The sequence below is a fragment of the Colletotrichum truncatum genome, assembly GCF_014235925.2.
Source record: "Colletotrichum truncatum strain CMES1059 chromosome Unknown Contig_0004, whole genome shotgun sequence".
NCBI lineage: Eukaryota > Fungi > Ascomycota > Sordariomycetes > Glomerellales > Glomerellaceae > Colletotrichum > Colletotrichum truncatum.
In genome coordinates, this window is record NW_027222401.1 from 3090265 (window position 1) to 3116335 (window position 26071).

General features: G+C 48.9%; 6 protein-coding genes across 6 annotated transcripts; 2 read left to right on the forward strand and 4 right to left on the reverse strand.

Moving 5' to 3' along the window:
- Window positions 1–2071: 2071 nt before the first annotated feature.
- CTRU02_207587 (sodium hydrogen exchanger family protein) lies at window positions 2072–4970 on the forward strand (the record flags this gene model as incomplete). The annotated part of the gene is made up of 5 exons (XM_036727552.1): window positions 2072–2230; window positions 2315–2731; window positions 2797–2896; window positions 2957–3519; window positions 3603–4970. The coding sequence occupies 5 exons, from the start codon at window positions 2072–2074 to the stop codon at window positions 4968–4970; spliced, it is 2607 nt and encodes an 868-aa protein (XP_036580919.1).
- A 500-nt stretch (window positions 4971–5470) lies between these two features.
- Window positions 5471–6640, reverse strand: CTRU02_207588 (uncharacterized protein; the record flags this gene model as incomplete). The annotated part of the gene is made up of 1 exon (XM_036727553.1): window positions 5471–6640. One exon carries the CDS (start codon window positions 6638–6640, stop codon window positions 5471–5473), a length of 1170 nt encoding a protein of 389 aa, XP_036580918.1.
- Window positions 6641–13026: 6386 nt separating this feature from the next.
- Window positions 13027–14958, forward strand: CTRU02_207589 (purine transporter; the record flags this gene model as incomplete). The annotated part of the gene is made up of 2 exons (XM_036727551.2): window positions 13027–13119; window positions 13285–14958. The coding sequence occupies 2 exons, from the start codon at window positions 13027–13029 to the stop codon at window positions 14956–14958; spliced, it is 1767 nt and encodes a 588-aa protein (XP_036580917.2).
- Window positions 14959–15191: 233 nt separating this feature from the next.
- On the reverse strand, window positions 15192–16756 carry CTRU02_207590 (tRNA-specific adenosine deaminase subunit TAD2; the record flags this gene model as incomplete). The annotated part of the gene is made up of 2 exons (XM_070204924.1): window positions 15192–16154; window positions 16229–16756. 2 exons carry the CDS (start codon window positions 16754–16756, stop codon window positions 15192–15194), a joined length of 1491 nt encoding a protein of 496 aa, XP_070061457.1.
- A 1242-nt stretch (window positions 16757–17998) lies between these two features.
- Window positions 17999–21090, reverse strand: CTRU02_207591 (uncharacterized protein; the record flags this gene model as incomplete). Its single annotated transcript, XM_036727549.2, has 4 exons — window positions 17999–18922; window positions 18974–20479; window positions 20742–20771; window positions 20950–21090. 4 exons carry the CDS (start codon window positions 21088–21090, stop codon window positions 17999–18001), a joined length of 2601 nt encoding a protein of 866 aa, XP_036580915.2.
- Window positions 21091–23545: 2455 nt separating this feature from the next.
- Window positions 23546–25816, reverse strand: CTRU02_207592 (uncharacterized protein; the record flags this gene model as incomplete). The annotated part of the gene is made up of 1 exon (XM_036727548.1): window positions 23546–25816. The coding sequence occupies one exon, from the start codon at window positions 25814–25816 to the stop codon at window positions 23546–23548; it is 2271 nt and encodes a 756-aa protein (XP_036580914.1).
- Window positions 25817–26071: the final 255 nt, after the last annotated feature.

Here is a 26071-nt window from a genome sequence, read left to right on the forward strand (position 1 = left end):
TATACTATTAAATACTATTATTATAATTATTAATAACTATTATTAAGAATAATTAGAATAAATTTTAGGTTTTTAGTTAGGAATAGTTATAATAATAATAAGTATTATAGTTTTTCTTAACAATAATTATTAACCTTCTAGATTAAGGACTTAAGACTAGAGCTTATTATATATTTAGATATTATACCTTACTAAGTAGAATTATAAGAATAATAATAGCTAGTTATAAGAATAACTAATTTACTATTATAAGGTACTTAGGAAAAAATAATAAAAGGTTATAAATAGTAGGATAAATAGGTAGTTATATTAAAGTATAATATAGTTACTTAATTATTCTAATTATAGAGAGGAAAAAGTAAGATATTAATAGTAAATAAATTAGACTTTTGTTATTGGTTAACTAAGGTTATAGTATAAGGTTTAACTAGTTATACTTATTAAGAGTTAACTTTCAAAGTTAAAGTTTAGTTAATAGAATTTTAACTAGTTATGTTTATAATAATTTATTAGTTATATAACGGTTAGATATACTTAGATACTTCTTAAGTCTATACGTATAAAATATATATTATTATAATTCTTATATTATAATAAATTTAAGTATAATAACTATTTAATATTATAAATAATATATTAAACTATTAATTATCTTTTAAGTATTTTTATAAAAAATATAAGTAACTATCCTAGTACAATATAATTATAATATTCTTTATACTTTATAATACTCTATAGTAATACCCTATTATAGTATATAGTATTAGTAATCTTAAAATATAAAAATTAAGATAATAAATTATAATATTAATATAGTAGAAGGAAGTAAAGACCTCTTTTAGACTAGATTTAATAAAAAAAATAAGAAGAAGTAGTAGTAGTAGTATAGGTTTAGAAGCTAGTATAATATGCTAGTCGCGTATAGTACTATAGTAGTAGATAATAAAATTTAGTAAAATTATTATTCTTAATAAAAAGAGTTATAATATTATATTATAATATTAAGTTATTTGATAAATAAAGAGAAAAGTATAACTTAAAAGATATTTAAACATAGCCTCTAGCGAAAAATAGCTAGGAGTAATATTTGCTATATGTTGGCTAATTAGTAGTGAAAACGGTGTGTATGGTGGGTCGAAGTTGCGAGCTAACATTTAGAATGCCTGTGGAGGTATACATCACTCTATTCCCCGCATCTCCAGGTTGGCTGGTTATCCCCAATCCAACCGAGTCAGCCAACACCTGTTTTCGCTCGTAGCTCCCCACCCGACTTACTTCCCCAACTACCCCAAGACCTGCATAATGTTTGAATCAGAGCCCTTGTCTAGTTCGACATTACGCAAACACCACAAAGTTCACAGTCAAAGTAGGAAGTGGGGTATGGTCCACAGCCACACCCGAATGTCACGCCTGTATCATTCATGTCACTCCTAAATGAGCCACGTGCCGCCAAGCATGCGCCTTGTTTAGTGATGTATTGGCTGCCGACCTCAGCGGTGTATCTATTTGCTGCTGACAAGCCTATGATAAGAGTCAGACAATAGAAGGTTATGAAGCCTTTCCTTGACTTCTCAAATCCCCGGCCTAAGCCCCTGGCAGAAAACCTTCACGTGTCGCCGTGTTGCCAACCCAAGGCGGTGGGCAAGTGATCAAATAAGACGCCAACTCCACCACCATCTGCATCCTACGAAGCCACCATTTAGAGGAGACTATCGGGCCTCACCAGCCAACCTCTTCTTATCCAGGCGACAAATAAACCAGCCCACCCACCCAAACTTAGCCCCCCCCCCCCCCCCCCCTCCACAGTATCACACTACCATCAACAGCGGTACTACCTGGGACTACCTGGGCGACGCCGATCTCCTCTTTTCCATAAGAGAGCCTCCCAGCTACCATTTCGGACCAGTAGCTCTTCTATTCCTGCCACATCGATCTTGAAGCACCGGCATGTGGTTTCGAGTGGGCCTTGTCGCAACTCTCATCAGTTTCTCAAGTGTATATCTTGGTTAGACACAGGTATCACCACACCCGCGCCCTGCACAACCACGAAACCACACCAGGCGGCCGCAATATGTCGTCCATCACGTCACTATTGCCGGCGACGGCAACCTCGTTAGCCGCGCCGACTTCCACGGGAGGCAACAGAGCTACTCCCCAGGGCGGTGTTATTGAGGGTGCAAACCCATCCCATTATAACCCCAAAGATCCTATTACTATCTTTATTATTCAGGTTTGTGTCTTCGAGCCTCAAGGGGCCACTCCAGCCAACGGTCTGAACCGCATGTTCAGCACTAACTCGACTTGCCCTCTACAGGCCGGCTTGATCATTATCGTCTGTCACCTTCTTCACTGGCCGCTGTCCAAAATCCGACAACCTCGAGTGATTGCTGAGGTAATTGGCGGCATTATACTTGGCCCTTCAGTTATGGGCCGCATACCCGGTTTTCGAAATGCCATATTCCCGACAGACTCGATCCCAAATCTTACGCTCGTTGCCAACCTTGGTCTTGTGTTGTACCTATTCCTTATTGGTCTGGAGACCGACGTACGCTTCCTTGTCAGCAACTGGCGCGTAGCAACATCAGTTGCTTTCGCTGGGTTAGCGTTACCTTTCGCACTGGGATGTGCCCTTGCTTGGGGCCTGTACAACCAGTTTGCTGGTGACGAGGGCGTCATGCACATTAACTTTAGCATATACATGCTCTTCATTGGTGTTGCTATTGCAATTACAGTATGACAGCTTTAAGCCGCATGCAAGTCGCAGTTCGGATTGGCACGCTGACCCATTTGTGTTAGGCTTTTCCTGTCCTCTGCAGAATTTTGACCGAATTGAAGCTGCTTGACACAACAGTAGGTGTCATTGTGCTTTCGGCCGGTGTAGCTAACGACGTTGTCGGTAAGTTGCTACTGGAAATAACTTCTTCCCCATCTACAACAATAACCTAACGATATACAGGGTGGATCCTGCTTGCACTTTGCGTTGCCCTCGCCAACGCAGGCACTGGCCTCTCAGCCTTGTGGATTCTTCTGGCCTGTGTCGGGTACATGCTCTTTCTTCTGTACGCAGTCAGGCCCATTCTCATATGGTTTTTGCGTCGGTCTGGTAGCATTGAAAACGGACCTTCGCAGAGTATGATCGCGCTGATTTTGCTGATCGCCCTTGCCTCTGCTTTCTTCACTGGTATTATCGGTGTTCATGCTATTTTCGGAGGTTTCATGGTCGGACTCATTTTGCCACGCGAGAATGGCTTTGCCATTAAAGTCACTGAGAAACTGGAAGACTTGATCGGTGCCCTCTTTTTACCCCTATACTTCACTTTGTCTGGTTTGAACACGAATCTAGGATTACTGGATAGTGGGATTACTTGGGGTTACGTTTTTGCAGTGACTTTAACCGCCTTCTTCACCAAAATCATTGGCGCTACCATTGCTGCTCGGCTGAATGGGTTGGTTTGGAGGGAGTCTTTTTCCATTGGGGCCTTGATGAGTTGTAAAGGTCTCGTGGAGCTGATCGTATTGGTAGGTTTCTTTTCTCGTCATTGACTACCTGTATCTAGTCGCAGATGATGATATGGAATGTGTACACTGACTTCACATCGCAGAACATCGGGCTGCAAGCCAAGATTCTCAGCACAAGAACGTTTACTATTTTTGTCGTTATGGCTCTTCTGACAACCTTCATAACCACCCCCTTAACCTCCTATCTATACCCCCCTTGGTATCAGAAGAAACTCGAAGCATGGAAGCGCGGCGAAATTGACTGGGATACCGGCGAGGCCATTCCTGGCCGCAGCACTGGTGACGAAACAGAGCCTAGCAAGCCAACCAGTGATCGCGTTCGACGCCTATTGGTGTATCTCCGACTAGACAATATGCCGGCGTTGCTAAATTTGGTGTCGCTCTTTGGGAAGCAGGCAGCGCCTGACAATCAGCACAGCTGCAGCAGTGAGGACAAAGACGGTCTTCATTCTGAAACAGTTGCGATTGGGCCGTATTCAAAGGATGCACAAGCTGTACGAGCTCATGGTTTCCGTCTGCTGCATTTAACGGACCGTGATTCATCTGTTATGACCGTGTCTCAAGTGGCCGAGTTTACTCGAAATGACCCTGTTGTCAATATATTCCGTACTGTTGGTCAGTTTCTGAAGGTTGCAGTCTCTGGCGAGGTGTCTATTATGCCTGAGACTCGATTTGCGGAAGCACTTCTGTCAAAGTCTTCGGACATATCATCAGACCTTCTGCTGGTTCCTTGGAGTGAAAGCGGCAGCTTGGTAGACTCGCAAGTTTCTCCAGCTGACGGAGTTAACAACAAGCTGGCGGCGGCTTATACGGGATTTGCCAAGTCCCTCTTCGCATCGGTGGAGCATAATATTGGTATCTTCTTCCCCAACATGCTTCCGATACCAAACGATTCCGGACTTGAACGCACCAAGCTCATGCGAGCTTACTCGTTTAGCGACATTCACCAAGACATTCCATCGATTCCAGTTACGCACAAATCCCACCATATTTTCTTACCTTACTTTGGCGGTAGGGACGATAGGTTTGCCCTTGCCTTGGTGCTACAACTTTGCGAGAAGCAGAATGCCACGGCGACCGTGGTCCACTATACGTCATCGAATGGGGAGGAGTCTCAACATCAGGACACTGATTATTTTGGCTTTGTTTCTACACACGTTCCGACCGCCGTCGGCTCACGTGTCAAATTCGAGAAGTCATCCGCCAGCGATATCATTAATGCTGCTCTAACTCAAGCAACATCGGGTATTCGGGTGGATTCAAAGGATGTCTCCTGGCACAATCTCGTTGTCCTGGGTCGTCACGGTTCTGCGAAGCCTTCAGAAAGCCATACCTCTGTGAGAGTGCCCGAAGAGGTCAGAGAATCTCTTGGTCTGGCTGCAGGCGTATTTATCACGTCTGGTATCAAAGCAAATATGCTGGTGGTTCAGGCCAAGGCCTCATTCCCTTGATCCTATCGTTGAGGAGGTATCTTCCGACGCTTAAATTGTTGCATTTACAACTTTGAAGAGGTATGTTGAGCAAACCGGCTTGGCTGCATCCCGTGCGTTGATTGGGGGCCTATTTTCCACCAAGATTAACGGTGCACTTTGCATCATCGGATTGATTATTGAAATTGTTTACTGTACTTAACGATTATACGTAATGCCCAAACTATACTTCTCTACTATTTTCTGATATTTGTCTCGTTAAGAAGCCCGTGGGATACCAGGCGTCTGCCCTTTACTATCTCTCACTAACAATTTCTCTGATGGTATTCTAGTCCTCATGATTGTACGTTCAATTCCTGTTTCTCGTGTATCGTTCTCTTCGTTATCATTAAGTTGATCAGCGTCGGATGGGAAGCCCTGGACAACAAGACTGTACGAAACAATGCCCCTGCCTAAGAGCAAGTAAAACAAACATGGAACAAGCAAGAAATTGCACAAATGTAACAATAAAATGTCAAGCATCACCGTCGTTTGCGACCCCCTTTGCTGCCACTTCCATTACGGTGGTTGGCGCTGTTGACAGCAGGCTGCATGACGAAGTTACGAATGCCCATCTCGCATGCCTGGCGCAAGGCTTGATGACGCATGCCACCTTTCATATTGGCAGCCTTGTGACCAACAAAGGTGTCTACAAGAGCTGCGCCGAGGGCAGCCGTTGCAACACGAGTCCCTTTCTCGCCAATCCATGGCCCTGGCTCATTACGCATTTGATAAGCTGCCTGACTGCCAACGCGAAAAGCTGTTTGGGCTGCTTCACCCAAGGCAGCATATCCAACAGCAGATTTGGCTCTGGGTCGAGCGGCGCCGGTGGCACCTCGTACGGCGGAATTTCGCGGCACAGACCGACCTCTGGCAGAGTGTTGCCGGGTGGATTGGAAGTAGGGATCAGGCGAGTCCTTTCTTGAGCGCCTATGGTCTTTTAAGGAACGATCTCTTTGGTGCGAACGCGGATCAACCTCAGAGTCAGGGTGCTTAGCGCGGTGTGGTTTTTCGGCGTCCCGGGAAACACCGCCCCTATAGTCAGCGTGGCGCGACCTCCGCCTGTCGCTAGCATGTGGCTCGGCATCGTCAGTGTAGCGAGAGCGTCGCTTGTCGGTAGAACGCGGCTCAGTATCATAGTCGGGGTACCTGGACCTTCTCGTTTCGCTTGTTCGGGGTGGGTGGTAAGCGTGTTGCCGCTCATGGGCATGGTGGGAACCAGGTGAGTATGCATCGGAGTCTTCGTAATCATGGGCGGTACGGTATGAACCACCGGCTGAACGGCCGTGGCTCCGAAGGGGCTTGGGATAAGGCTTGTCTTCGTCATCGACAAACCGGTTTTTCGGAGTATTATGGTTGCGCCTTGGGTCTACCTGAGTATTGTGTTCGTCTGCGGAGAGGTCCTTCCGTTCCCTACGGTCCTTTCGATGCTCGCGGCCATCTTGGGGCCCTCTTGGTGAATGAATTCGGTCGTAATTATCATGGGAAGCGGCAGCAGGCTCTGGTCTATTACGGTGACGGGGACCTGGGCTGCGGCCACGAGGAGGATATATGTCAGTCGAGGCGGTAGCAGGTCGGTCATACTGGTAGGCATATGTTTGGTGAGGGCCATGGAGATTTATGTCGGGTACTTGACGGTAAGGGCGTCCCATCTTTGGGTCGGATCGTGGAGTGAAGGGCTCGAGAAGTGAACGAAAAGACAGTGAGGGGGCTATTAAAGGGGCTCCTCGTGCCTTGGGCTGGTTAGGGCCTGAAATACAATACCGGGGGAACGATAGTTACCAGTTGATGTGGCTGGAAGCATGATAGTTATATAGTATGTGAGTCGCAGAGGCTTCCCACGATCTGCGGAATGATAGCAGGGACTAGGTAGGCTGGTTTAGCTGGGGCAACCCTTGGGTGACAATTTTGTACCATTGTAGAGCCCAGGCCAATACTAGGCCATGTCACGGCCTCTCAGTCTGTCATAGATGCAAGACAAAACCAGACGGACGAAATCAGACCAGACGACTTAGGACCAGGATAGCGTCACACACAGTCGATCGGCTGACCGCTGTAGTTACGGGGGATGCTGTGGGCAGTAGTGGGTCATTGTCTCCGCTGCAGCTATGGGCGTCCACTTGGCGCTTCAGCATTACGTCTTGGGGTCATATGCTCAACGTGCTTCCTTTCGATTCAGTGAGGAAGTAGCGACTGCTTGTCCCCACTCTTCTCTTTTCTTCACCCTCACTTTCGTTCTTCTTGTATGCATGTTCTTTTCTCTTCTTTCTTTTTTTTTCTTTTTTTTCTTCTGTTTTTCTTCTTCTTCTTTTAGTACATAGGTTGGTTCGCTCAACTTGTTTTAGCCTGTCCTAAATCTGGATTCTGGAGGAATTTGCTGCAAGGTTGTGTTGCAGAATCCAAGAAGTGTAGGGGACTGGGACCGTGCAGGCGAAATGCAGGGTCCAGCATGTGACGTCACGCACAGTAAATAGTCTCCGAGCATTGCTAAGTAGTATACCTTAGTGGGACGGATCTTATGGATTAAAGATTTCATTTGTGCAGCACCAAAACTCCCCATCCACTCCACTTGTTATGGATTAATAAGGCACTACCCACTAAGAGGGGAACTGACCATGCACAACTGTTGCCCAACAGCCTGTCATCTTTGTCCCACCTTAACGCACTCTTTCGTGTAATATCGATGTCGGCCATGTACCAGTCACTCACTTTGGCTACGTGCTACCGATCGTTAGGGTAGACCAACATGAGAAACAGTCTCAGTCAGCATCATTCACTTGTTGTAACTGCCGGTACCAATGTACCCCTTCTTCGGCTCAAGGCGACGTGTGCGACTGGGAGTGGCTGCGCCTGTGCTCCAATCACTCCCCTTGCTATTTTGACCCAGCCTGTAATTGTTCTCTACTCGGAAAAGTATTTATGAGGCTGTCTTAATAGATTATTGACGTCAACGTGTCAGTCGACTCTCCTACCTTGACATATATGGGGGCAGGGCAAACGTAAACTAATTATTGAATCGGAATGGAAACTTGCGGGCCGGTCGACACTGCGTTGATGATAGGGTAACTCTTCAATACCCTGGCAGTCGGCAGCATGAGTATAGTTCTTATGCCTGGGTCCATCTTTATATCTGTCGCTTGCCATAGTATTAGGGCCTAGATGGTTCTCAAAACTCTGCGGCACCTGAGCTAGCCTCGACTTCCGCTAGCAGGACTTGAGTGCTGCGGCTTGATACCTTTTGTGGCAGCCCACGTTAGCTGGCCCAGAAGCTTTGATTTGTGAGTTCTGGTAACTGCGAACTGCGAATAGAACGTCGCTGTGTTCTCAAATGGTAAATATTTGACCATTCTGATTGTTTGTGAGCATCAAGCTTCAAGCGTCTTGCAAACCTACCCCGCTGCTTCATTTTTTTGATAACAGGCGTCACCTCCACGGCCTTGCATACTGATAATCGGAGGACATTGAATTGCTGCACATCCTATCCCGTCAAAAATTTCATACTGGGGTCATTAGCTGGTATGTTGTCGGATGATTAGGATGGAATCTTGTTGCTGCTTCAACTTGGTGCTAACATTGGCTTAGCACATACAAGTGAACAATCAACATGGCATTACAGTGTAAACCTTTGTATATCTACTAGCAGAGTCTAGATGCCGCAGAGAGATGATATGGGCAAGTGCCACCTGTGAAGGACTGTACCGGCAGCATTCTCGGTGCTTGATCATGGATGTTCAAAGCGGAATACTACTTGCATGCCCTCTCAACTGGCGTGAGTTGGGCTTAAGGCCAAGCTGCTGCCGACGAACTTGTGCGTATCCCGAAATTTAACTAACTCCAGCACCCGGCACTGGTATCGGGTCATATCAGGTTTGACCGAGATAGCTGGGCACCGCTCTGTTACACGGTGTGTGCACTCACACACACGAAGTGGATAATTAGGGGATATCATTGCCCCTGATATCTTGATCGTGCTTTCGGGGCCCTGGAAATCGACCAAATCCCGCATGGTCTGGTCACATCTAGGCCAGATAAGGGTGGAAGGAAGGAACTGCCAAAGATGTAGCTACTCGAGAGATCAGACCCAGGGTAAAATATTGAAACATTGGGCGAGGTTGAAGTACGATCCAGCCTAAAGTGTCAGAGCAGTAGCCAGTGCGTCGCACATTGTTTTTTGCCGTCATGCTTGGTTGGAAACATCAGGTCTTGAGAATTTCGAGGCGTAAATTCAACACAGTTACCCCTTGTCAGATAGGATCCAGGCATCTACTCTTTTCTGCTGTATCTACTGCGAATGCGAAAGAGAATGGACGTGAGATAAGAGATGGCCCATTTAGGACATGTGTCCCGTGCCCTGCACAGCCAGAGCTAAACCGATTTGGCCTGGCTCTATTCTGTTCGGTTGATCACGGTAGGACGAGTAAGAGTAAGCCTTGATGAACTGCTTCTACATCCACAACAGGGCTTTTGCGATGGCGAGGAATAGCTAAAGAGCCGAGTTTCCTGGTACTCCGACACAGTATAATTCCACCAAACAACATCCAGTATCGCAAATACCTACCTTCCAGCGTGATCCATTTATCCTGGCCTTGTTTTGCGGATACCAATGCTCTGGTGTAACTTGAGCTAAAGTGATCGTGGCCAGGAGTCCACAGGCGAACCTATATCAGTATACGTCGACATGTGGGTGAATTTGGCTTCAGTTTACAACCAGTTTACAACCAATCGTGCTCAAACGCGACATCCCCAGGCATAAATAACATCGTTGTCCAACCCAGCATTCCCACTTGTAGAATGATTCACCGACAAAGGCGTCCATCGTAGGTCAAGCGGATAAGTACTTAACAACTATCGAATCGACTGACAATCATGGTATGGTATGGCGGTTGGTCACCGTAGAAAGCTGCTACAACCAGAAGCAGAGCCCATGACCAGACCATAGAAGCGAACGTTAGCATGTGTTTAGGCTGCTGCACGTGCATTGCCGACCAGTAGTTAGTTATATGCGGGCCATCAACCAAAAGGAGGCAAAAAGCAGCCTGCCCGAATCGTTTTGGGTCTCCCTCCAGCACCGTGCATTCGCGGGGGTGGGTATATGCTGAAGGGGCTGGCAATCATGTTCGGCATCGCAATCAGCATCCCTGAACGGAGGGGGGCGAAAGGTCGGGTGTTTCCTATCGGCCGGAAAAGTGACAAGCTCCGGGGGTGGGCACAACTGAACCAGTAGTGACATCTCCGAATGATCAGTGTAGAGGCCCAGCTTTTCACCCGGCCCCGTTGTAGTTCCCAATCATCTCCCACGGCATGGTGAATGCACATGGTGAATAACATTCAGACTGTCCGGGTTGCGATAGGCAATGTGGGAAGTGGTACCACAGCAGCCATTCTATGACCAGAGGTGGAGAGCGGCGGGAGGGGGAAGCCGAAATGGGCAGCTGTAGGTACAGATGGCAACCAGCGGCATCGAGGCCAAGGATTGGAAGCGCCCAAAGCAAGACATCAAGCTGTGGCAGACATGATCGCCTTGGCGATTAACAGACGTGGCCTCCGCTCATTAGTGTTTCACATAGCTAGTTGATAGTTTCGCTGATTGAGCTTAAAATAACAAGCTGGGGGTTAAAGTAGATTGAGGATCCTACTCCAGCCTGACGCTCCTAGTGATTCTAGCAACTTTCAATAAAGAAGGTCAATATGGAGCAATATGGCGTACTCGGCAAGGTGTTCAGTCGGTGATCTATGGCCTTTGTTGGGTGGCGGTGACAGCGGTGACAGCGGTGACAAGACGCAATGCTACAGTAATGAGACGAAAAAGAAAGGCAGGAGTGAGGTCAGCCTCAGACGGGTTGAGACTTATTACTGGCTGTGTCGTTATCGCACCTCGACTCTTACTGGCAAGTATGGCCCCGCCCATTCACGGCCCCTCGCCCCTAGAACAGTCTAGCTCCGGGTACATGCAGCCAATCAAAGGTCTTAAAAATTCTAATTCTGAATAGAAAATTCGGGGTTCTTGGTGCGTTTTGATGGCGGATTTCAAGGAGCATTTCCAGCCAACGTGCCTTCCAGGACGCGAACCCCGTTGGTGGGCACTCTGTTCATGTGGGCTCTATACATAGTGTTCGCAGACATTCAGAATTTCAGAGAGGCGGCGCAATTCACTTGTCTAACTGGTCAAACCACGCAGTACAGAAAGGACATTGAAAAGAGAGTAATATTAAAATCATGGGCAGCCAAGAGAGAGGAGTTTCGGCTACGACGCTGGGCTCTTCCATTTTAGCCCGATTGCAGTGGCGGTTGACACGACACGACACTACTTGCATTGTTCGCGTCTAGCACTAATGGGGATCCCTTAATTAAGAACAAGTGCTCACCTACCCATGTCTACTTGTCTTGGGACGCATTATTCGTATCTAAACTACCTTAGCTCACCCTGGCACTTTTCAGAACTGTTACTCACTTTCTTGACGGGGACATATTACTCTTTTCAGCCCCGGCCCTAATGTCGAGGTACTTCCACGTATCTGCGCACAGACAGCAACCCGGATAAGGATCCATCCGCCTGCACGAACTTTTTTTTCTGTACGACGCACCATTTTCAACATTTCTCTCGTTCTCCGCAGGGCTGGACTCACTGGACTGAGATATTCCGTCACAACCAAGCTGCCGAGCAAACTACTCTTGACATCCAATTTGACGCCCCTAATGTACGGCATGTACCAGTTGCATAGCAGCTCAGGTCGTGTCTTTGCCCAAAACATCTTGGCTTTAGCCCACTTGGTAGTCGCCTTCTCCACCTTTGCCATGTTGCCCCGTGCTGTCCTGCCATGAGCAAAGAAAATTGGTCAACCCAGATGCGCGGCTCCATACCCGAATGCAGCTACACCAATGGAGTCCTCGGCCAGGGTTGGCAATCTCTAACTTGTGGTGAATCCGTCGGAAGGTGAGTAAACAGTAGTACTAATCCTGTAGTCATATCTCTGATTACATACACTACCGTACTCTTCCGAATGAGTTTTCCTCTAACGAACGGCTAAAATGTTTTTGTTTTGGTCTCCTCGTTCCTCCGAATCGCCCACCCGTTCTGACTTCGCAGTTCTTGCCCTTACCTTGACGATTTAAGCCCAACACCATCCCCTGTAACATACATGTACCCGTACAGGCAATGCCGTTGACACCGTTGATGGCGCTGCATTATCCGTTTCACCGGCGACGCATCCACATTAGGTCCAGGGGGCCTAGTCATCGCCTCATTACCTACTTTGCGATGCGCCGTACTTCAAGTCATGCATGCCATGACCATGTATCCGTGACTGCACACAAGTACCGCACTAATGGCGTTGCCCAGAATACCTTACTTTTAGTCTTCGCGATACAGATACAGACGCACACCTTTATTGACACTACATCGAAGCGACCTGGGGTCTCGCAAGTTGCCATATCCACCCGCCCATCTGCAACCTGCGCCAGTGATCCACGCTTTGCCCCATCGCAGGCTGGCCCCCGGTGATCCAGTAAATGATAATCCTTTTCGCGCTAACAAATAATGGCTCGAGTTTTTTTTTTTTTTTTTTCTGATAAGGCGAGTGACTGGCTGGCTGGTGCCCATCCGCTTTGCCTCTGCCGCCGTGCGTTAATGATAAAAACCACACCCTGTGCCGTCCTTGGTCTTGATGTTGCCTCTCTAGGCTTGTCCTCCTCACTCCTCTCCTTGTCGTCGTTGTCGGCTGTCGCGAGATCTGACAGATCCCTTACTGCGCTTAGTTCGCCTTTCTCACACCTTCCCTCGTCGTACGTCGTCTGATATTGGCTGGCTCAAGCTTGCATGTCTATCTGGCTTGCCTATACATGCGCCACACTTCACATTGATATCAATATCCGACCTTTATCGTCCACCTAATAGTTCAGAGCCGTGGTCTAATCTGCTCGTGGTTTTTCTTTGCTTGAGTCGATTGATTCGAGACCCTGGTCTCACTCCAAGCCAACGCCTAAGAAAAAGTTTTTATTACGAAAAATGGGGAGGTTGACTCAAAAGCTGAGGAGGTGGATGGAAAATCTGAGGAGGTGGGTTGACATGGTCAACGCCAGGGTCGCCGCTAGCCCGGTCGGTCGGTGGTTCCAGTTGGAAGGCTCCGGTCATGTAAGTTCCGTTCCCGTCCCGCTCCGTACAACCGCCTTCACCGGTGGCCTAATGGATCTTGCCGTAATATTCGACCCCTCTTGCATTAAATGTCAAGTTGGGATGAATGGCATGCTAGGCTTCATGAGCTTGTGCCTGCGCATTTGCTAATTTATCTGCATATAGCTCCGTGAGCGCAAGGGCTCCTTTTTCTTTACCGAGCTGCGTGCCGGCCTTGTCGCTTTCTTTGCCATGGCTTACATCATTGCTGTCAATTCTTCTATTGTGGCCGATTCGGGTGGCACTTGCGTCTGCCCCCGCACCGAGGCCGACTTTGCGTGCGACAAGGACCAGGACTATCTGCTGTGTGTGGCCGAGGTGAAGCGCGACATCGTCACTGCTACGGCCGCTATTTCAGCTCTGGCTACCTTCTTCATGGGCCTACTTGCAAATATGCCTGTTGGTTGTGCTCCCGGCATGGGTCTCAATGCTTACTTCGCCTACTCCGTAGTTGGCTACCACGGAACTGGTGCTGTGCCGTATCAAGTCGCTCTAACCGCTATTTTCATCGAGGGCTTCATCTTCTTTGGCCTTGCCGTGCTTGGGATGCGCCAATGGCTTGCTCGTGCCATCCCTCGCTCTATCAAGCTTGCTACTGGTGTTGGTATCGGCTTTTTCCTTACCCTCATCGGGCTCACGTATAGTGAGGGTATCGGCTTGATTGTTGGCGCTACTTCCACTCCTCTTGAGTTGGCCGGTTGCGAGCAACACCTAATGGTCAACGGGTTATGCCCCTCTTCAACCAAGATGCGTAACCCAACCATGTGGATCGGTATTTTCTGTGGTGGCATTCTCACTGTCATGCTCATGATGTACCGCTTCAAGGGAGCCATTCTCGCCGGTATACTCCTTGTCAGCATCATTTCTTGGCCGCGAGGTACTGATGTTACATACTTTCCCGATACCGTTGTTGGCGACTCCAATTTCGACTTTTTCAAGAAGGTTGTCGACTTCCATCCTATTCAGAGAACACTGAATGTCCAGGAGTGGAATGTCGCTGGCTACAGCGGTGCGTTTGGCCTCGCCCTCATTACCTTCCTGTATGTCGACATTCTTGACTGCACTGGTACGCTCTATTCTATGGCTCGGTTTGCCAATCTCATCGACGAAGAGACTCAGGATTTTGAGGGCTCTTCCGTCGCCTACATGGTCGACGCAATCAGTATTTCCATCGGTGCCCTTTTCGGAACCCCTCCAGTTACAGCCTTTGTCGAGTCCGGTGCTGGTATCTCCGAGGGCGGTAAGACAGGTATCACGGCTATGGTTACGGGACTATGCTTTTTCATCTCGGTTTTCTTCGCCCCTATTTTTGCTTCAATCCCATCATGGGCCACTGGCTGCGTCTTAATCCTTGTTGGATCTATGATGGTGCGGGCTGTGACCGAGATCAACTGGAGATACATGGGCGACGCCATTCCCGCTTTTATCACCATGGCCCTGATGCCTTTCACTTACTCCATTGCTGATGGATTGATTGGCGGCGTTTGCAGCTACATCCTCATCAACACCCTGGTGTGGGTCATCGAGAAGGCTTCATTTGGTCGCATCGTTCCCCACAACAAGCACGAGAAAGATCCTTGGACCTGGCGCATTCCTGGTGGTATCTTGCCGCCCTGGGTCAGGCGTTTGGCCAGTGGCAAAAAGGACTTCTGGCGTGCAGATGAATATCACAGTAGCAACGTTGCTAACCAGCCTCGGTCACTTGAGAAAACAGCTAGTTCGGATCAGGGCGGTTCGGTGACTGGAAAGGAAAAGGACGCGAGCGAGACTATCTCTCCTCGGGCCGATAGGTCATCATAAGTGTATCATCCGTGGGTTTGGATCTCGACATCATTTTATTGTGACTACCTAGGTCAATTCAGCTTGCTTTTGTTTCTCTTGGATAAAATACTCCATGGAAGCTAAGGACTTAGGACCAGCTATTATATGCTTTGCCATTGCTACCACAACAGTGATAATAACGGTCAATAGTGCCACCAACGTTTTTCGAAACCTAGTTTACGAAGTGTCGTAAGTGGTACTTTGACCTGCACTCATTCATGCCTTGCGAGGTTGTTGCTTGTAGAAACGATGCCAGCTTCGTGGCTGGCGACAGCCTCCGAACACGAGTGAACCACAGACGTGGCGGTTTCGATTCCAGCTTGCTCGATGGCTGCCAGTCGTGCAGCTCGCCCCTCCTTCTTGCGTGGCACAGGAGCTGGGGTTCCAATCAGTGATAGTTTCGGCGAGTTTAAATGATTCAATGAAGAAAACTTACCGCGACCATTTTCCTGAACATAGAAACGTCGAAGCAAACCGACGGCTTCGTCTCGACCCCATCCACCCTCTGCTTCAAAGCCAGGCTCTACGTTACCACCATCACCACCCAAACCTGATAAAAGCTGGCAGTTCCCGGTTAAATGGTTGTTGTTCGACGAACATTCAACCGACTTCGGCAGGATGTCGGGATGGTTGGAAGTCTCGACGGAGCTGTGGACAGCGCCAGAATTGAGGTGATCAAAGTCCGTCGAATTCTTGTGGATACTAAAGACGCCGCCGGTGCCACCAAACTTGTCATTGACGGCGCCAAAATAGACCTTTTTGATACCAAGCTGCCGCAGTAGACCAGCACACATGACACAAGGTTCAACGGTGACATACAAGATGCAATCTCGGACGATGGAACGATCGACTCGCGGTGCGTGATGAAGTTTTTGGCCGTAGGGGTAAAGGTGACCACTTTTGACATAATTGCCGTCCATGGGGAATAGCTCCGACTCATCATCCTGAACATCAGTTTTGATACGTTCATCAACCTGCGCCTGAAGTTGAACAGCCGCCTCATTTTCGTTTTTGTCAGGCCTGTGTGACAGGAGGGCAGACAAAGCCATAAACTCGGCGTGTCTGGTGCCATTTCGAGTCACGTTGGTGGCATTCATGCCCCTCGCGACGACGGTCCCCTCGTGGACAAGGACACAACCAACGGGCGTCTCGTTGGTCCTCAGAGCTAGACGGGCCTGGATTTGCTATTAGTGCATGCCTCTGAGCAGCATCGATGTGCTATGAAGGGGGGTTGTGCGCTGCTGCTTACCATGTCCAGAGCCTGGTCCATAAAGGCCTGGTGGATTTCTTTCTCCCCAGCAAAGGCAGAAGCGTCATGGTTGTGGAACGCTGAGGATCGAGCTCCAATAGCTGCATCATCATCTGCGGGCTGGGCCTGGAGAGCAGGTCGGTTAACAGTTGCGGTGGAGGAAGCTTGGTTTTCCTTGGTGCAGCCTGTCATGGCGGTGTCGGCAGCATCAAGAGAGTCCAAGCACTCATTGGCATCGCGAGTCCGGGAATTACTCAGCCCATCTGTTGTAAAAGCCATGTTTGATTCGCTATGGTATGCCTCTCGTGGGGCTGATCTTTGTGTTCGAGGAGAGGGCGATGGCGTTGACAATGTTGATGGAGTTGGTCTTGAATTGGGTGAAAAGGGTGATTTGAGGCGGTGGAAAATGGTATTTAGGAATTTACTGGTCGATGAAAACCGTTGCACTACCTTGTTCTGAGACGTATGACTATGAAGAGAGCCAGAGTTGTCCGAACTTGGCTCTATTGCGGAAGGGGCTCTTGTCATGTCGCCCACTTTGCAGGAACGCTCTAGGTGGGTGACTGCTACTCGCTTCAAATCCCAAGGCAGACGGAACAGGTGCCTTCCGGACCAATTGACAAGTGCAAGGAGAGTGAAGCTAGGCCACGGGTAAATTTGATGCAAATACCCGAATACACCTCGGCCTCTTCTCTAGTCGGCCGCAGCCTGTTTCTCTGAGTGACCTGCAATGGCAGAGCAGAGCGCTAGCTACGTTTACTGTCTATTGTGTCTCAGAAGTTCTCCAAGAGGCACAAATTGAAACCTGTCGATCAAAAGGCACTCCAGCGAGCCTTGTATGTGATATGGAGGGTTGTTGTGTCCCTGTATCTGGACTGCTCAGACAGCGCTCTGCGGCCCGTTCTCACTCCTGATTTGGTGATACAAACAAAAGTCGGTGGAGGGTTCGTGCCAGTGCGCAGCCAGTCTGGGTTACCTTCAGGAATACCAGAAGAGTCCCTAGAGGTTGCAAATGAGACTTTGTATATGATGAGTGGAAACAATCCGAAAACCGAATTAGATTCAGAGGCAATTCCAATGTGTCAGCGCAGATCGACCTAGGGTAGCAAACGAAGCTTTGTTGATGACAGCTCCTTTTAACCAGGTACTGACTCCCGTGGCGGCCTCATCAAGCAAAAATCAAGAGCCTTAAGAAATTGCCAGAGCTTAAGCCCTAAGAACTAAGAAAGATGAGGGTAGAAGAAATGGTAGGCGAGTGAGTAGTTGAAGTTTGCGCTGAGTGGGAACACCTTAGTCACGTGACCACACTGACCGTTTCCTAGTTACACCAAGCTGCATGTTGTATCGCAACCCGCTCAAAACACACCCCAAAGTCAAAGGCGGGTTCTTACAAGCCTTCAAACGAGACTGCCATGGCGTGTAAAGGTCCTAACGTCATATGACAGATTTTACTTCCTTATGGGTCGCAAATTGAGAGCAAGGCGGTATATTATAAATTGTAAGAAGCCAATACTAGATAGCATCTTGTCTGTTCTGCATCTGGGGGCATGCAGTCTATCACAGTGTCACTTTTGGTCCGTACAACTAATAGCACCACCTTACCCGATGATTAAGCCGACACGTCCTCCCACTCCCAGGGACTACGTATCTCATCAAAACAGAGGGGTATCTCAGAAACCAACGCTCCCAGAACATCAGCAAATACTACAAAACATAACCCTATCCGTACAGGCCAGGACCATCTGTCCAAGCTGCAGGTTGACACAGAGCTCATGGGAGCCCTTGCGCGAAGCCCAGAATCCTAGACTTCACTGCCGGTCTAGACTGGCAATGTGTCTTTTGATTCTGCCGACGGGTATGTCGTAGTCTCGTGCTGACGCAGGAGAGTAGCCTCGCGCCGTTGCTGAAGCCCTGCGGCTTAGGCGTGGTACTGAGACGGCTCTGTTGCGGTCTCGAGCCATAAAGACTAGAGTCAGAGTGGTAGGCCTTATACATCGCCAGGCCAAGCGCAAACTGGGAAAAGCCACGAGTCACTGCCAAGGCATTCAGCCAAGTTGTAACGATGCCAATTGCCACTAAAAGTAGTGGTATGCACAGTAGCTGCATTGTGGGTGACAGGGCAACAGCGGAGCGACGGGCAAAGACGGGACCGTTGCCTGTCACCGGTGTCATTGCGGACAGAACTCCGTTTGTTACGGTTCCTTCGGTGACATGACTTTGGGTGCCAAGCAACATGAATGCCCTGCGGTTTTCTGATGACGCTATAACAGCGACCTGTGAAGAAGACCTCATCGAAAAAGTTGCTGTGTTGACCGATCCACCGTTGCGGTTGCCACGTGTTGCTGTAGCCGTCTCCGCATCTTGAGATAGTCCATCGGCTGGTGCCAAGGAGCGCGACAACAAGGTTGCAGAGATTGTAGTGGCTAGTGGTGCGGGCTCGGGCAAGGGTAGAGCAACCGAGACAGTGGGACGGAGACCATTTGTAATTGGCGAAGATGCATTGCCCCTCTGTGGTAGTTCTGCAAAGGTGTTGAATGGCTGGTTCACAGTGTCGTTGACAGAAAGACGCTGCGCAGGGCATTGTGATAAGCGGCTACTCGAAAGCTCGTGGATCACCAGTGGTGACCGTACCATCTGAGTGGGAGAGGAATCAGGGAGGAGGCGTGAGCAGGATGAGCGAGAAATGTTGTTGTTCTGTCCGCGTGTCAACAATAACTCTAAAGAGATTAGCTCGAGGAAACCTACCTGTGATACGCATTGGTGCCTGGTGATTGAAGTTGAGTGTCCTTCGTCAGCTAGTGAGTGACAACCTTGATCAACCACACATGGGGTCCCTGAGACTTGTGGAGACGACGATGTGCCATGGTGAACATTTAGGCAATCGTCTGGGGCGAGTAGCGGTTTATTGCGCTCAACCTCGCGAGAGCGCAGCGATGGGCTACTTTGAGCCAACCCATGATGTTGCGACAGAATATCTTGCTCTTTGCCAATAGCAGAACCGATATCAGTGACAAGCGCAGAGTCCTCGTCCAAGAAGCTTGGTTCTGGGGAATAAAGACTGAAATCGACGTAGTTGTTTGCAGTGACCGTGGCGTCCATATACGGTAGGGTGGGAGGGCGAACGGCGACCTCTTCGTGGAAAGGCTGGTTCGAAAAAGCGGTATGAAGGAGGTTGTGTCCAATTTGTGGCTGGGAAAATGCCGTAGGAGTTGCGGGAGACTGGTTTGATTGCGGAGAGAGGTGACCTTCGGGGTCACAGAAGAAGTCATAGTCGAAGGGAGCGATGTGGGCAGGCTCGTCTTCGAAGTGCACCAAGGACTCCCACGACTCAGGTAGCTCAACCGACATGTCAGGCTGTTCAAAAATCGCGAAAGCTGGCTCAGGCAAGAGAGATGAGGACGATGAGGAAATATTTTGCTGTGGTTCCTGATTTTTGAATGAGCGTGTTTCTTGGGTTGGTGATGTTTTGACCTTCTTCGCTAATCTGGCTGGAGCAGCTGTGTGATTTTGCGCAGTGGTCCGCTTCTTATGACTCGGGTCGCAGCGGACTTTCTTCTTTCGGCAGGCGTCGCAGGCTTTAATGATTCGCATAAGATGGGCATGGTCACGCTGCTCTTTGGTTTTGCAACCGCGTGATGCAGAGTTTGTGACGTCGCGGCCATCCTTGGTCATAATCTTCATGCCCGGCAAATGGGAAAAGTCACTAGTTTGCGACTTCGCGGCTTGGGCGGCCACCTTCTTTGGGGCTTTGCATGACATCGTCTCCTGGCTAACGGAGGTAGGGGTTGATGCGGATGCAGAACTTGGTGTCGACTGAGACCAGCTCCAGTCCGAGATGACGGGAGAGACAAAGCTAGAACCGTAACCGGAATCCTGGATGGGACTAGACTCGGCAGATGATGTCTGGGTGAAGACAGGATAGTACTTGAAAGTCTCGCCAGTGAGCTGGGAATACTCAAAGAAGTCCATGGACACGGTAGCTCTCTTCTCTTTGATTGAGGACGGCCCAGGAAGGTACGAGTTGATGAGGTCGTCGAGCTGTTGAGTGCCCAGAGAAGGATAGAACTGGAGGGCGGCACCGAGAAAAGGCTGACAAATGGAAAAGCCCTGGAGAGCGCTGACGGAATTGTTGCGGGACATGGCCGACGTTTGGTGAATGACGTTGGTAACTGACGGGATTCGGCGGTAGATTGAGGAAATGGTGATGGGCGAGTACGTCGCTGAGACGAACCTCTTCAAGTGATGAGTGAACTAGATGAAACGCTTAGCTTATTACACAGTGAGCCCTTGTTATAGATAGTTGTTGTGCATCATTCTCTGTCCTTTTCTTCATTATTCAAGGCTATGGCGGAGTAAGGCCATGATGGGAAAATTTGGTGAATGTGGGTATACAGAGTTGGGTATGTCTTTGGCTTGGCATGGCATTATCCCCAGATTGAGGTTCCAAACCAGGATGTAAATGTATGTGGAGTGGATGGGGAACCCAGGCTAAGGCGGACATATGTGGGCATACCTTGAGAGAAATCTGTTGATGTATTCTTGTCTAGTCAAGGCGAGGCAATTTAGAGCCTGTAATACGGCCAAAGAAACTGGTTGAGACGTATAGTTTGGATACTAAGATGTGCGGATAATAGCTGCCAGCAATTGAGTCTTGGTTGACTAACAAAAATTGGCGGAAGGAAGATTCAGTGGAGATTGGAGGTAAGGTAAAGGGGCTTTACGCAAGCCGAGGGGAATGTCTCCAGCTTCGGAGTAGCTTCAGTGAGTCTCTCACTCAACGTGTCGCGGGATCGATGAGAACGGTAACAGGGAAAAAGAGGAAGACGGGAAGGACTTGAGCGGGAGGGTCGGGCGGGAGTCATGGATGGTATTTTAGGCTGAGGCAGCAGATGTACATGGCGGCATGCGCAGGTATCCCCAGCAAGGCGCAGCTGGTGATTTTGATTGAGCTCGTCGGCGAGATGAAAAAGGACTAGCGCATCGAGGACGCCGTTTCGCGGGATGGCCAATCATAGTAGATAGCATGAACGCAAAGGCCCACTATGCGCACTTCCATTGGCCATTCAGACCCGCATCCTGCGAGCCAGACATCAGATTTTCGGCGAGCATTCTGGGGGACCATTGGTCAATGGGCGTCAGAGCGTCTATCACGTGATTGGTGTGAGTCAACTTGCAACCAATGGCGGCCGCCCCCATACTACATCGCTGTGTTCGTACCAGTCAGAGCCCGCTCAACCTTCGGATAGGTCCAATGCTGACGGGTCAGGAAACAGGCCCATGGCACGCACGTACTCATTCATTCCGTTTCTAGTGTAATACTTCAAGGATTTAAAAGCTCTCCACATGGTTGCGCATATGTACACAATGTAATGGACTGCAACTACGCATTTACTTGGCCCTTGACATGCGAGGTGTTACCGCCTCTACCTATATCCGGGACTAGTTCTGTAAGTGTCGTACCTACGTATTGACCTACACTAACCTTCTCTAGAAGAACTAGGTTACCTAAACCGCTGAATTCGTCTAGTTTGCGAAATGTGCAGAAGCTGGCATTGCCTCCCACTTCCCCGAATTTAGCCAGGGCAGCCTAAAGCTCCTTCAGGAGAGATTAAGGGTTATTTTTGCACTGCTCCCAAATCAATAACGAGAACCTCTACTCAGCCATTTACTGTATCTTCAATCACATTCTATTCCAAGGATGTGCAGCCTCGAAGGGCGGCCGGCTTAGTACTACATATAATTACGGCCCCAGTCATATTCGACGCAACAGATACCCCACCCTAGACACAGTAATGATGCGATCAGCTGTTGAACGTCCATCTAGTAACAAAAGGTGGACACCATGACCGTTGACTAACTAACAGCTACCTACGTAGGGTGATTTCAGAACGCCATTTACCATTCGGTCATCCGTAAAAAGATAAGCGTCAGCCATATCTATTTCTGACATCTCAATTCGCTAGAACGTGCCGCAACACCCCTTAATACCACGGCTTGAGCTGACCTTCACTAACACCAGCCGTCCTGGTATGTATGGTAACGGCATTACAGCCCACGCCACATTTTGCCCTTGACAGGCGGAAGGAGTTGGGGAAGAAGTGAGCTATGCGACCTAGATAGTCGGTCGATTTGTGACATTCCTCTTTTAGCTCTCAAATTGTAGCAGCTGAAATGCTTAGCAAGACAACTATTCCCTAGCTGGTGAAAAGTGAACAGTGCTTAATAATTCGGACGCTTCTGACTGGATGTAATATGTCTCTGATAGACGAATCCATGAAAGACAACTGCAGTAGCTCGGTAAATTACGGATCTAGGCATAGCTAGTGAACGAAACAGACGGTTTATCCAACTGCATGGAGTTCTCCTTGTACTAGACACGTTGCCGCCAGCTCAAAGATAGTACTCTTCGTCAGCTGTCAAAAGGCAAGGGCAGCGCCAATGTAGTCAGGCTACGCATAGACTTGAATTAAAGAGAGAAAAACAGGAACAAATCTCATATTGTTTTGATGTCACAAACAAGTTTGGGGTTGAGTCGCAAACAAGATTACGCATGCTATATAGTCTCACCATAAGGCGTGTGACACTGCATATCCCTTGGTCTAGGGAAGTGTGATATCTGCGTCTCATTTTGCAGCCTGCATCCTATCTCAACGTTTACTGTGACGTCACATACCAACTTGCGCTCTGCCGGCCTACCAGTACAGATGAAATGGATGGCAGCAACAAGGCCTTAGGCCTACCAAGCGTGAGTGATAAGTCACAACGCGTCTTCAGTCGCAAGACGTCTGACATAAGCTACAGCCTAAAAAGATCGTCGTACCCCCTTTAGGTCCTGGGTAGACAGAAGGATTTCTATGCGTAATTTCGGGTCTGTTATGAAGTAGAGGTTACCTGGACTTGGGCAGGTAGACAGCCTACCCTATTCCTGAAGTCGTTGTAACCACATCGGACTGTATACCAAAGTGAGGCCAGTCTAATTATAAGAAGCTCACATTCATATTTACGAGTCAATGCTGATGGACTCCCTTTCTTTGAACCTCAGAAATGTTGCATTCAATCAGAGTCGCAAATGCAAACGTCAGTACTGGCGTTATCGAGGTAGACCGAAGCACGACGATAACCCAACTAGTGACAGAAATAGACGCAATGGCAAGTATAGTTCATGACGAGACGCTCGAAATTCGCTGCCTGTATTACCTTCTTGTTTTGCGTTCCTTGTATCTTCCGACAAGAAACGTTGTTCTTTTACTAACCTGTAGGCCCTGATGCCATGGCCCTTCCCTCTTAAGCATCAATTTGATTCTTACCTGGCTTCCTTTACCCAGGCCGCGTGCATCCCAGTAAGTCAAATGCCTCTTTACTCCACGGGCCTCCATTCGCTGTTGAAAACCCTGGTAATTTAGAGATGGGTTTACTAGATGTGCCCGTCCCCCCTATATTAGATTTTCTTAAGAGGTTAGTGTCTTGTCTGTCGACACCAACAACTGGTGCAACACCCATACCGGCGGGGATAACTGATTGCAGAAAGGTCCCTGCGGCATCGGACTTCTTGGCTGCCTTGCGTCCTCTCGTTGCTGGGTTGATTAATCGAGCTGCTTCTGCTGGCCTTGACGCTTCTTGCCGTGCAATGTCGACTTTGTCGGGCAATGGAGTGCTGATTTCCAATATGGTGCTCGAAAGCATGGTAGGTACACTCTGATCGTTCGGTGGTGATACCATGGTTTCTCGACATCCTTGAATCCCTTCATTGTCAAAGGATCCAATTATTTCCTTGCTTTTTATACTCCTCCGTCCAAGAGATGCCAGCCGTGGACCAGAGAGTAGAGTCTTGACTTCAATATTTCGATGTGTTTCTGGCTCAGAGCCCCTCTGCTCCTTTTGCGGCTCTTCAAAGAGTGGCGAAGAATTGCTGATCGATTGTATGCGCGCGGAACGAATTGGCCCCGACCGTACACAGTGACCGTACTGTTCCAGGGGGGGTTCTGCACAACCCTCGGCTTCACGATTGCCCAAGGCCATATCTGTAGACATATCGCGGTCAGAATTTGTCGTGGCGTCTCTCTTGCTGGCCGCATGATAAGAGTTACAGTCATTGGGCGAGATGCCGGTAGCTTCGGGCAATCCTGTTGAAAATCCATCGACGGCAATAACTCTATTTCTTGTTGATAAGGTAGGCTCGGCCGTATTTGCAGGACTTGCCAAGTTCCCGGGCATTGGTTTGTTCGCCACCATTAGTAGGCCGCGTTTTGGCCTAGCTTTGATGCGGAGAGTTGCTTTCGGCGCTTCGGATGATTCAAGCTCAACATTAGTTCTTGGCAATCCTTTGATTCTTGATTGCATGTTGTAAATTTTGTTATGCTCTATAGAAGATCCAGTGGTATCTGCAACATCTTTATTGATGTAAGAGGGGGTGTTCGTAGACAGACGCGAACTGCTTTCATGGGACCCGTGATTTCTAGTTGGACATGACGATGGTCCGCTCAATAAATCCTGGCCAGTTCGAACGGTTTTCCTTGTAGCAACGCTCTCATTGGTATTAGCGCTGTTGTTATGCTGATGGTGGCTTTGAAATAATGCTTTGTGAAAGTCTTGAGGGAGTCGGGCTGCCTCCAGCATTGTCCTGTCATTCTGAGTGTCCCTTTTAGAACCTTTGGAAGGCCCTAGAGTAGGCAGGACCTTGGGCCGCGGTGGTTTTGATGGGTTCTTGGCAGAACCTTGATATCTATGAGCTGCTGCGGTGACAAGGGCGTCCCCTGGAGAACTCTGTACATTGCTGGCGGGATCCCATGCGGCAGATGGATTTGAAGGGATAAAACCAGCATCCTTTGGGAGAACAATCGGATGGTTGATCTCAGATGAAGAGGCAACAGTTGGTGTGGGTGGCTGGCTGCGGGCCGTGGCGCCGGCAGACCATGACGATAAAGTCAATGTGGCACCGAACAGATTTTGGGCATAGCCTGATTTGCTAGGGGGCGAAACCTCCCTCTTTCTTCTCTTTGATGACCTCTGGGTTTCGTTCTGAGAGTTTGATTCTTGTGCAGCGATGCGCTCTTCAAAGGGAGATGTAGTGGGGATGGTAGCTCTGCCTTGCGGCCCGCGCGGCGTGTTGACGAGGTCGGCCAAGGACCGCTGCTTGAACTGGCCCTGAGGCGGCAACGCTTGCTGCTGCATGGGGGTAAGCGAGAAACCTACAGGAGGTAGAGGTGAGGTGAGGGAGGAGGAGGAGCGAACATGTCGTTGATCGACATCTCTAGCTCTCTTGTCAAGGAGTTCAGTGAGATCCTGGTCTTTGCTTCCAACACACTCAGCAACCTGGACAATGACGGCGCCGCGTTCCAGGTGGATTTCCTCGCCCTCGCCAAAGTCAAAGTCCTCGCGCCAGTGCATATCGCCAATGAAATTGCCTTTCTCATCATAGACCATGATCCGCTTGTTGAAAGTGTGAAACTTGAGACGGCCATCTTGCCACCTCTTCTGCTTGCGCTTCAGGTCGTAGGTGAAGAGACAGATGAACTCGAATACCGGGGCAGCTGTTGGTAAATTCGAGGCCGGGCTGGGGTGGCTCGCGAGAGACATTGGGGTTGGCATAGATGGAGGCAATATATGGCTAGCGCCAAGGGGTTGACTATTGATGAATTGATGGTGGTGACAGAAGTACGGACGCGAGCTTGCGCGCGAGATGCGACGCCAAGTCACGTGAGTTTTTGTAAAAAGATCATCCCACCTTTGATCTGCCAGCTGTCTGGGGTGTGAGTCAATTATGCTGGAGCAAGCCACGAGCACGGCCTTAGGCTCAACCTTTACTATGTAGTTGTAGCTAAGTAGTAGTTAAGGTATTGACAC